At 35.8% G+C, this 12,086-nt stretch overlaps 1 protein-coding gene across 2 annotated transcripts; it reads left to right on the forward strand.

The window, feature by feature from the left end:
* The first annotated feature begins 1,278 nt into the window (after positions 1-1,278).
* Positions 1,279-5,818, forward strand: LOC129876527 (O-fucosyltransferase 6-like). Of its 2 annotated transcripts, none has more exons than XM_055951979.1 (9): positions 1,279-1,610; positions 1,846-1,936; positions 2,293-2,369; positions 3,434-3,522; positions 3,593-3,776; positions 4,061-4,242; positions 4,564-4,666; positions 4,764-5,095; positions 5,185-5,818. In XM_055951979.1, the coding sequence occupies exons 1-9, from the start codon at positions 1,422-1,424 to the stop codon at positions 5,627-5,629; spliced, it is 1,692 nt and encodes a 563-aa protein (XP_055807954.1). In that variant the 5' UTR covers positions 1,279-1,421; the 3' UTR covers positions 5,630-5,818. The 2 variants fall into 2 exon arrangements, with proteins under 2 accessions (XP_055807954.1, XP_055807955.1); XM_055951980.1 differs by lacking the exon at positions 1,279-1,610 and adding an exon at positions 1,650-1,758.
* The last annotated feature ends 6,268 nt before the right edge of the window (positions 5,819-12,086 follow it).

The raw sequence follows: 12,086 nt of genomic DNA on the forward strand, positions 1-12,086 counted from the left end.
AACTGTACATATTTTTTCCCGCGGACACAAAGACCAATTCTGTTGCTGTTTATAAACAAACTAATTGTACGCATTTATTTTTGTACGCTATCAAATTAAATTAGTAGGGATTATGCAAATGTGTTGAAAATTAATTATATATATATATATATATATATATATATATATATATATATATATATATATATATTTTTTTTTTTAAATTATAAAAATCTCTTAAATATGGTAAAATTCGAATACATCTCAAAAATGCTCCGATATATCGCTTTTCTATTCCAGATACATTCCTCAATGTCCCGATACATCACGTCTCGATTTCAGATACATTACTCAATTGTTATGTATCCGACCGATATATCAAGTAAAAGTGATGAATCCTACATTCCGATACATCACGTAAAGTGGTGTATCCGACCGATACATCGCGTAAAGTGATGTATCAGATAATAGAAGAGGGTAGATATTTTTGTAATTTTTTCAAATGGTAGGATATTTTAGAAAATATGGTAAAATAAATTATGTATTTAGGTAATTTTTTCATTTAAGTATTAAGGGAAAAAACTCTCGTTTAATTTTGTGATTTAGAGCTAATATATCCTATTATAAAAATGACTCATATATATTATTACCATTACACAATAATATTACAACAATAACATACTGAAGAAATTCCATGAGTGGGTTTGAGATGGATAGAATGTATTCAGATCTTACCACTATCTTATTATTTATACATGATTAAAATATATATTTTTTTATATATATATATAATAGACGTGAAATCCCCTTCTCCTTTCCCAACGCACCAATACGCACGCCGTCTAATCGACGACGCGCTTAGATGCCGTGGCAAAATAAAAAAAACGTAAACACGAAGCCACGCTTCACGCGCAACGCCACGTCTTTTGTTCAAGCGCATCCCTTCTCCATCTATTCTCCCACGCTCCCCTACTCCTTCCCCATTCAAACTTGAAAATAAAAGAGGGTTGAAATAATAATTGTAATTGAATGAGTATATTTTTACACTATACATCATTAAGTGGAAAGTTTGTTTTTTACTAATAGACCCTCCATGTTAATATATTTTTGTTTCATTATTGAGAATGGAACAAAAAGGAGAAATGAAGTTCATGCAGGTTTGACCACCTCCCTGCAGATCAGTTCAAAATAGTGTGTCATGATAAATGTGACTAAAATTTTAGGTGCGATTTAGTCGAGGCTATTAATTAATTAAGGGATATTTAGTTTAATTAATGGATTTAACAAACAGATAAATACGTATTTGCAGAGTGCGTGAGAGATAACAGCGAATACGTTACCTGCTAATACACATTTTCTGTTATTGTCGGACGGAGACTCCGAGCAGATTCTTAGCTGCCTGAGTTACTGAATTATCGATCGGTTTTATGTTTTTATGAAAAATGAAGAACAGAAAACATCACCGTGAAACGGCGATCATTCTTCTGTTTCGGAGACGCCGGAGCATTTTCCACCTCGTTCCTTTTTTCTTATCTTTATCAGGCGTTGTTCTCGTTTTATTTCTGTTGATCTCTTATCTATCTCCTCCTATTAATAGCCATCATGATCACTTCATCAGCCGTATCAGCTCGGTGAGAAACACGAAATGTTGTTTACGTTACGAAATTTTTTGTAGTATCTGTTTTTTTTTTTTTGGTTAGTTTTGTTTTGATATTGTAGTTCAATAACGGAACGGAGCTTCGAAGGAACATGTTAGAAGAACAAGTGTTTCAGGAACCGGTGACTGAGCGCTACGGCTTTTACATTTCTATCATGAGTTTTTATTTGTTTGTTTGATTGATTTTTTTCGCCTTTTAATCTGTATAGACGGGAGGAGGGAGCTTAAGCAGAGATCTATGGAATTCGAAGAAATCGAATTTCTACCATGGTTGCAGTATTTCCACTGAAGAGTTCCCTAGTGAGTAGCTTTCCCTTTTTAGTTAATTGATCATTAATTGCTAATGAAGGAGACGGGCTGGGTGGTTTGGGGGAGGTGGAGCAGAAGTACTCTACTGTGTTTTTCATATGGCTTGTAGTTGTCATAGCAACTTATAATGGCCTTAACGAATCAGTGCGTGCCATTTTTTTTTTCTGTTTTGGAGCACTTCTGTTCAGGGGCGTATGCAGTGAACAATCTATGGGTTCATTTGAAAATGGCATTTAGACTGATGAAGGTGGTAGAATTACGAATCTGAACCCATAAAATTCAAATCATAGATTTGTCTCTACATCTGTTTCTATTTGTTTGATAAGAGACCTGGTAACATTTTGCAGCTGCTGAGGTTAATACACTTGCTAATAGGTACTTGTTGATTGCAACTAGTGGAGGCTTGAATCAACAGAGAACAGGGGTATTGCTCTTGTCCTATAAAACTGTTAATTTTGCACTAGTTGAAGGTCAATAACATGGAGAGACACTGGATAGAGATTATTTAATTTCATACTTATTGAGGACCCGCTTCCCCACTTCACCTTATTGAGGAAAATGGCTCTTTCTCTTATATGTTACTACTATTTTGCATATCTTTGTCATTAAGGATCTTGTAGTATTTGAATTCTTTGTTACAACTGCATCTTCCCCATTGTATTTTTGAGTATATATACTTACTCCAAGTATCAACTTTTGTAGCTGTTGAGAAATAAACAACGAAAATAAGGTAAAAAACAACCTTGACATACTGAAACACATTGAATCTTAAATCCCAAGGTTTTCCCACCGCAGATTAAACCACGTCTAGCAGGATTCTATGAGACTATGAGGCATCTTCCCTCACAAACCTTGTTTGAATTAGGTAATTACCAATTATTGACATGAGTAAGCAGACAAGCAAAACTACTGTGATGAAAGCTTCACCTCACCTTCCATCAAATCTAAGTAAAAGAAGCAGAAAATCTTCTCCTGAATAAGTTTACCTCACTTTAAGTATTCTTCCTTTGACCTTGAAGAACTAATTAGCAACAGTGATCTGATCCATATAGTCACGGGGAAATTGAAGAAAATTGATAGCTAGTTATTTCACTGTTCATGATCCTTTTGTCCTTTAGTAATGGATCTAGTTTTTCTTGTTCATGCCACATTTATCATATACCATAATGGTGTCACATGTGATTAGGAGGTCACGGGCTTGGGCTATGGAAACCGCCACTTGCAAAAATGCAAAGTAAGGCCGCATATAATAGACCCTCGTTGTCAGGCCCATCAATGACCCGCATATAGTGGGAGCTTAGTGTACCGGGCTGCCCTGCCCATCTTGGTGCACATCACTTCTTGAATGAAATTGAATCTGTGAATCATACATGTTAATGGATTTACACTATGACCAGATTTTTTAGCCTGGAAGTCTTTTCTTTCTCTGTTACATTTAAGAGACTGTTGAAATGATGTGAGATTGAGTTCTATTCTTGCTGAATGCAGATTATTGATGCTGTTGTTGCAGCTCATATCTTGAATGCAATCCTTGTAATTCCAAAGCTGGACCAACAATCCTATTGGAAGGATTCAAGGTTTTAGCAATCCCTTTGTTTCGTTGAATGAATTCATTTCTTGGGGGACTAAACATTCCTTTTCTTGCAGCAACTTCTCCGAAATTTTTGATGTCAACTGGTTTATTTCGTACCTCTCAAAGGATGTCAAAATTATTAAGGATCTCCCTAGAATGGGAGATAAACTCATAACTCCGCACACAACACGTGTTCCTAGGAAGTGCAATGCTGAGTGTTATCAGACTCGTATCCAGCCCATTTTAAATAAAAAGCATGTAAGTCAGTCTAATGTAAGAGTTACTTCATTGTGCTTGATTTGTGTCTTGTATCTTAGCATGGTGCCACTCCTTGACAGAATTTTTTGCAAGATTACATGAAGTCTCGTATCCTGTTTTACTTGTTGATTTATATGTGTATGTCCTGATGCAGATCCAAATCATAGTGTTCATATTGGCAATTCTGCTATAGAAATTAGGAAATGAATTAGCTACATTCATAAAAAGTTTAACTTATTTCCTAGAAGTTTTGAAAGACTGGCATATCTGCTTTGCTGATGCAGGCTGTTCAGTTAACAAAATTTGATTACAGACTCTCCAATCACTTGGATATGGAGCTACAGAAGCTGAGATGTAGAGTCAACTATCACGCACTGAAGTTTACTGATCCCATAATTGAAATGGGAAGAAAATTGGTTGAAAGGATAAGAAAGAAAAGCAAGCACTTCCTTGCGCTGCATCTAAGGTAATGTGCTTATTGATACTTCCATGAGATTTTGCTGGCTATTATTTTTTTCTTACTTGACAATCAATAGAAACAGATATCCAGACTATTTGAACTCCGTTGTGACTTTATCCTCTAGATAGGGTGTAATTCTAAAGCTCAGTCTTCTTTCTGTTGCACATATTCAATTGTGTCAAACTAGAATACCTATATTATGTGCTACCTTTTTAGTTCAATGAGTTTTCATTTAAGGACTTAAAACTTAATCATGTTCGTGTAGATTGTGGACTTATCCACGTCACTATTAATATGCCAGCTGAAATTTTATTTCTCGTATGATAGGTTTGAATCAGATATGCTAGCATTCTCTGGATGCTACTATGGTGGAGGAGAAAAGGAAAGGCGAGAACTGGGTAAAATACGAAAGAGGTGGAAGACATTACATGTATGTCATTAACTATTATAGTAACTGGTAATATTGACATGTGTTGATCCTACTACTTACATTAAACATGCTGTTGCTTCTTTGGCATAAAATGCAGGCAAGAAGTCCAGATAAAGAAAGAAAGAATGGAAAATGCCTACTAACTCCCGAGGAAGTTGGCCTTATGCTTAGAGCACTTGGTTTTGGTAATGATGTTCATATTTATATTGCATCAGGGGAAATCTATGGGGGCGAGGAGACATTGGCTCCTCTCAAGGATTTCTTTCCAAATTTTTATACCAAAGAGACACTTGCCAGCAAGGAGGAGCTGGCACCATTTTCTTCTTTTTCTTCCAGGATGGCTGCTTTGGATTTCATTGTTTGTGATGAGAGTGATGTCTTTGTTTCAAATAACAATGGCAATATGGCACGAATGCTTGCCGGACGAAGGCATGCTCTTGCTATTTTCAACTTGAAACCATTATTTCAAAGCTTCAGTTAGAGAAACTCAATTTACTGAAATCCTTTACATGTTGCAGGAGATATTTTGGTCACAAGCCAACTATCCGTCCAAATGCTAAGAAACTTTATAAGTTGTTTATGGATCGAAATAACATGACATGGGGAGAGTTTGCCTCACATGTTCAAAAACATCAAATAGGTTTCATGGGAGACCCAATGGAGGTAAACCCAGGCAGGGGTGAGTTTCATGAAAATCCATCAGCATGCATTTGTGAAGATACCAATGTCAAGGCTAGAGAAGATGTAACTATTCCCCATAGTCCTGCGATGCACTTTGAAGAAGGTATTGATTCTGCTGCTGATGGTACTAGGAGATCTTTTGGAAAAGTGATCGATGGTCGCATTATTGAGGATGAGCAAGATTGGTTTGATACAGATTATATGGAAAATGAAGTTGGAGGAATTCAAAGCAGTGGAGGAGCCAGAATTTTCATTAAGGGAGTTCAACATATGAAGAAGTAAACTCACAAAGAAACAAGAGGGTATTCAATATCTACTATACACAAAAAAAGTAATTTTAGCCATGTATAAACAATGAAATTTTCTGTTGATACCAACATAGCCTAGGGGTAGAAAATTGTACATAAGGCTAGGGCAGATTGATAACTTGTTTCTCCAGTTATGCTGGTGAAGGTACAGTATTGTGGGCAAGATGATCAACTCCATCATCTGCTAGTTTTGAGAGGATTCTATGCATTTGAATGCAGTATACAGCACTACATGCTTGATGTAATTTGGAAAGACTGAAGAGGATGATAATTAGATATGGAAAATTGGAAAGAAACTGGCCGAGGTCCGTTTTGTTGGCATTTTCTCTTGTAGATGTTAAAGAAAAGGAATGAACAAATTGAATGTGTATTGTGATGATAATTGATAATGTTGGATGAACTATTGATTCTTATGTTGGTGATTAGAAGAGACGGATAGTGAGGTCAAGATCGTCTGATATTTCCTAGGAGTATTAACGAAATAGGTTGCAATTTCAGGGGAAAAAAAGACAAGAAAATATGCAAACTCTATAAACTAGTTACCAAATGTGCATATTACGAAAAGAGATGTTGGAAAAACTATCGAGAATAGAAATTAGTTTGACGCGTGTTTAAGATACTGATTTTAAAGATATTTTGTCCATATAATAAATAAAAATAATCGGGTGTATATGCTAGGCAAACATGATATTTTCTGAATAGCATCTTCTATATTTTCAATAATATAATATGAAATACTTATAGCTATTAGGGTTTAAAGTCTTTTATAAAATGGGGCTAGGAGAAGGGAAAATGGGGCGCAGATTGCTAGGTGGGGAAATTGAACTTTCACCAGTCAGGTGAGAATTCAAGAAGCCAACCAACTAAACTACTAAGATTTCTTAGAGTTAAAGTCCTATTCTACTAAGAAGTATATATTGTTACAACTATCAATCTTTGTAATTAATGTGGGGTCCAGTCCCCAAAGTCAAAAATGACTGTCAAATTGTTAGACAATTTGCATTATTTTTCTTTGGTAAAAAATGACGGACAATCTCTTCTGCAATTTGCAATTGCAAATTGCAAAAGTTTGTCAAAAATGATAGGCGAGAGTTTCTATAAAAGGTTCTCTTCAGCTCCTCATTTTAAACATCCAATTCATAGATCGAGAGAAAAAATATTTGAGCTGTGAGGTATACCATAAACTATAAGAAAATAGTTTGTGAAGAAAAATAGAGTGTGATCGATATTTTTAATAAGGTGAGAGATCAAAAGAGTGTTATTCCTTTTGAGTGTGAGGTAGTCATTTTGAGTATTGTAGTTGGTACTATCCAGTGTAAAATTTCTTACTATAGTGATATCAGTTACTCCTCTTGGCTCGTGGTTTTTCCCTTATTTAAAAGGATTTCCACATAAAATTTTTGGTTTTATTATTTTCCCATTTTATTTCTACTATTTTGACCATATATATTTTTGTATTAGTCCATTTTTTCCAACAAACTGGTATCAGAGCAAAGTTTTATCTAAGTATGCTCTGTGATTGCAGCATTGTCTGAACTTCCACATCAGAAAAGATTTACTTTGATTGAATATTATTTTTTTGGAGGAATACGATGAAAGACAACATTAGTAGAATTGTTACTTTGATTGATGTTAATTATGCCATTTGAAAGGAAAAAATAGAAGACTTACTTTATGTCAAGAATTTTTATCAACCAATTTTTACACTGTAAAGCCTGAAAATAAAACAAATGAAGAGTGGAATCTGTTGCACAGACAGTTGTGTAGATTTATTGGGCAATGGGTTGACGATAATGTGTTGAACCATATTTCTAGAAAAACATATGCTCGTACCCTATGGGAGCATCTTGAAAGCTTGTATGCTCGAAAGACTAGAACAACAAAATGTTCTTAATAAAGAAGATGTTAAGTTTAAAATATCATGATGGTTCTCCGATGATAGATCACCTAAATAATTTGCAGGGAATCATGAACAGTTATCTGCTATGGGCATTAAATTTGACAAAGAAATTCAAGACTTGCTTCTACTTAATTCCCTACCAGGCTCTTGGGAAACATTTAGAACTTCATCGTCAAATTTTGCTCCAGATGGTGTGATCTCTATGGATTCTGCCTAGAGTAGTGTTTTGAACGAAGAAATAAGAAGAAAATTTCAAGGTTCTTCTTTTTCGTCGGATGTCTTAGTAACTGGCTTTAGGAGAGAGAAATAAAAATCGTGGTTCTCAGAATAGAGAACATAGTAAGAGAAAATCCAGAGGCAGACTTAGGGATATTGAGTGCTATCATTGTGATATGAAAGGGCACACAAAGAAGTTCTGTCAGAAATTAAAAGAAGGATAACAAAGAAAAAGAGAAAAATAAAGAAGATGACAATGAAAATTGCCTAGCCACCATCTCCACCGAAGATCTTGTTATAATCCTTGATGCTAAATATTGCTTGTGATGAGACAAGCTGGATTGTGGACACTGGTGCCGCATCTCATGTGACATCAATGAGGGAGTTTTTCTCTTCCTATACTCCTGGTGACTTTGAAATCTTGAGTATGAGTAATGAGACTGTAGCTAGGGTAGTTGGTGTTGGTACAATTTGTTTGGAAACTAGTATTGGAACTAAACTAGTTTTGAACAATGTAAAACATGCACCTGATGTTCGTCTACACCTAATTTCTGTTGGTGTTCTAGATGATGAAGGATATGTTAGTACCAATGGTGGAGGAAAATGGAAACTTATTAAGGGTTCCTTGGTTGTGGCTCGTGGTAACAAACGTCGTGGTCTATACTGGACTACGGCTTCGACTTGTGCCAATATAGTGAATGTTGTTGAGGGCGATAACTCTTCATCGTTATGGCACAAGAGGTTGAGCCACATCAGTGAGAAAGGGCTTAATGTTCTAGCCAAGAAGAAATTATTGTCAGATTTCCAAAGTGCTAAATTAGAAAAGTGTGAGCATTGCTTGGCTGAAAAAAAATAGAGTTTCCTTTAAGTCTAACCCTGTTTCAAGAAAGATAGAGTTGCTTGAGTTGGTGCACTCTGATTTATGCAGTCCAATGAAGACAATGACTCTGGGTGGTGCACTCTACTTTGTCATTTTCATTGATGACTGCTCAAGAAAACTTTGGGTCTATGTCTTGAAGACTTCCAAGTATTGGGTGTCTTTAAGCATTTTCAGGTTCAGTTGAAAGAGAAACTAGAAAGAAATTGAAATGTATTCGTACTGATAATGGTGGTGAATATTATGGACCATTTGACGAATAGTGCAAGCATCAAGGTATTAGACATCAGAAGACTCCTCCTAAGACTCCTCAGCTTAATGGGTTGGCTGAAAGGATAAACAGGACCTTGATAGAAAGAGTTAGATGTTTGCTTTCTGAAGCAAAGTTGCCAAACTCCTTTTAGGGTGAGGCCTTATTGACCACTACACATGTTATTAACTTATCTCCTACTGTTGCTTTGCAAATTAATGTTCCAAATAAAGTTTAGTATGGAAAGGATATTTCCAGTGACCATTTGAGAGTATTTGGTTGCAAAGCTTTTATACATGTGCCGAAAGATGAAAGGTCAAAGTTAGATATCAAGACAAGGTAGTGCATCTTTGTTGGATATGGCCTTGATGAATTTGGTTATAGGCTATATGATCCAATTAAGAAGAAGCTTGTGAGAAGCCACGATATTGTCTTCATGGAAAATCAAACCATTGAAGATATTGACAAAACAGAGAAGATAAAATTTTCAAGTTTAGATGGAGTAGTCCATCTTGATCAATTTTCTCATACAAGTGTGGATGAAGTTGGTAGGCTTCATGATCATTGTGATGCTCATAATCAAGTCGCAGATCAACATGTTGATGCTGATGATAACAATGATGTTGTTATTGATAATGCTCCTGCTCCCAAAGTTGTAGAAGAATCAAATAATCCTCTTAGGAGGTCCACAAGACAACGTATTCCCTCATCTCTCTATTCACCTAATGAGTTTGTGCTACTCACTAACAAAGGTAAACCCAGATGTTATGAGGAGACCATGAAAGATGAGCATAAAGATCAATGGATTGAAGCCATGCAAGATGAGATGAAATCTTTACATGAGAATCACACTTATGAGTTGGTGAAATTGCCTAAGGGTGTGAGAGCTTTGAAGAACAAGTGGGTGTTCAAAGTTAAAGTTGAAAAACACAGCTTGAAGCCCAGATACAAAGATAGATTGATTGTTAAAGGATTTAGTCAAAGAAAGGATATTGACTTTGACGAAATATTTTCTCCTATTGTGAAAATGTCCTCCATTCGTACAATTCTTGGTTTGGCTGCTAGTCTTAATTTAGAGATTGAGCAGATGGATGTGAAAACGACTTTTTTTCACGGTGACCTAGAAGAGAAAATTTATATGGAAAAACTTGAGGGCTTCAAAGTAAATGGTAAAGAAAATTATGTTTGCAAACTCAAAAAGAGTCTCTACGGGCTAAAGAAAGCTCCTAGAAAGTGGTACAAGAAGTTTGAATCTGTTATGGGGGAGTAAGGCTATAAGAGGACTTCCTCAGATCACTGTGTGTTTGTACAAAATTTTTCTGAAGGTGATTCTATCATCCTCCCATTATATGTGGATAATATGTTGATTGTGGGCAGGAATACTTTCAAAATTGACGAGCTGAAGAAAGAGTTGTGTAAGTCTTTAGCTATGAAAAACTTGGGTCATGTCATGTAAATTTTGGGCATGAGAATTACTCGTCTTAGGGATGAAAGAAAGATTATCTGTCACAAAAGAAGTACATTGAACATGTACTAGAGCACTTCAACATGAAGAATGCTAAGCCTGTTAGCACCCCTCTTGCTGGTTATATGAAGTTGAGCAAGAAAATGTGTCTTACAGCTTGGGAGGAAAAAGAAAGCATGGCCAAAGTTCCATATTCCTCCGTCGTCGGAAGTCTAATGTATGCAATGGTATGCACTAGACCTGATATTTCTCACGCTGTTGGTGTTGTCAGCAGGTTTTTCGACAATCTAGGAAAACAACATTGGAAAACCGTAAAGCGGATAATTAAGTATCTGAGAGGAAGCTCAGACAAATGTTTATGTTTTGGAGGATCAAATCCAATCTTGAAGGTCTATACAGATGCTGATATGGCAGGTGACCTTGATAACAGAAAATTCATTATTGGATATTTGTTTACTTTTTCAGGGAGAGCTATATCATGGCAGTCAAAGTTTCAAAAGTGTGTTGCACTGTCTACAACTGAAGCTGAGTATATTGCGGCTACTGAAGCTGGCAAGGAGATGATATGGCTCAACCAATTCCTTCAAGAGCTTGGCTTGCATCAAAAGGAGTATGTCGTCTATTGTGACAGTCAAAGTGCAATAGACTTGAGCAAGAACTCTATATACCATGCAAGGACAAAATACATAGACGTGAGATATCATTGAATTGGAGAAAAGATAGAAGACAAATTTATACAGGCTGAAAAGATTTCTACAAATGAGAATCCTGCAGATATGCTGACCAAAGTGGTAATAAGGGACAAGTTCGAATTCTGCAAAGAACTTGTTGGCATGAACTCTCTATGAGAAGATGAAGATACCTCATTTTAGTGAATGAGACTGGAGGGGAGATTTGTGGTGTCCAGTCCCCAAAGTAAAAAATGACTGTCAAATTGTTAGACAATTTGCATCATTTTTCTTTGGTAAAAAATGACGGACAATCTCTTCTGCAATTTGCAATTGCAAATTGCAAAAGTTTGTCAAAAATGGTAGGCGAGAGTTTCTATAAAGGGTTCTCTTCAGCTCCTCATTTTAAACATCCAATTCATAGATCGAGAGAAAAAATATTTGAGCTGTGAGGTATACCATAGACTATAAGAAAATAGTATGTGAAGAAAAATAGAGTGTGATCGATATTTTTAGTAAGGTGGAGATCAAAAGAGTGTTATTCCTTTTGAGTGTGAGGTAGTCATTTTGAGAGTTGTAGTTGGTACTATCCAGTGTAAAATTTCTTACTATAGTGATATCAGTTACTCCTCTTGGCCCGTGGTTTTTCCCTTATTTAAAAGAGTTTCCACGTAAAATTCTTGATGTCATTATTTTCCTATTTTATTTCTACTATTTTGATCATATATATTTTTATGTTAGTCCGTTTTTTCCAACATTTAAGTCTTATTCTTCTAAAGAATATCTGTTGTGATAACTATACAATTCTAGGATTACCTAACATCCCCTCTCAATCGATACCGGTGATCACATAGTAGCAATTTGGAGATGAGATCGTGATGTCGTACGCATGTCATCACCTTTGTAAACAAATTGACAAGGTGATCATGAGAAGAAATGTATTATAGTGTGATGAGATGATCGGCGACCAATATCAAGAATGTGACAAGAAATATGCACCATCCAGTAATGAAGCAATGATTTGGGTGAATTTTGGAGCTTGTCCTCCAAAGATT

The sequence above is a fragment of the Solanum dulcamara genome, chromosome 12, assembly GCF_947179165.1.
Source record: "Solanum dulcamara chromosome 12, daSolDulc1.2, whole genome shotgun sequence".
Classification (NCBI taxonomy): Eukaryota; Viridiplantae; Streptophyta; class Magnoliopsida; order Solanales; family Solanaceae; genus Solanum; species Solanum dulcamara.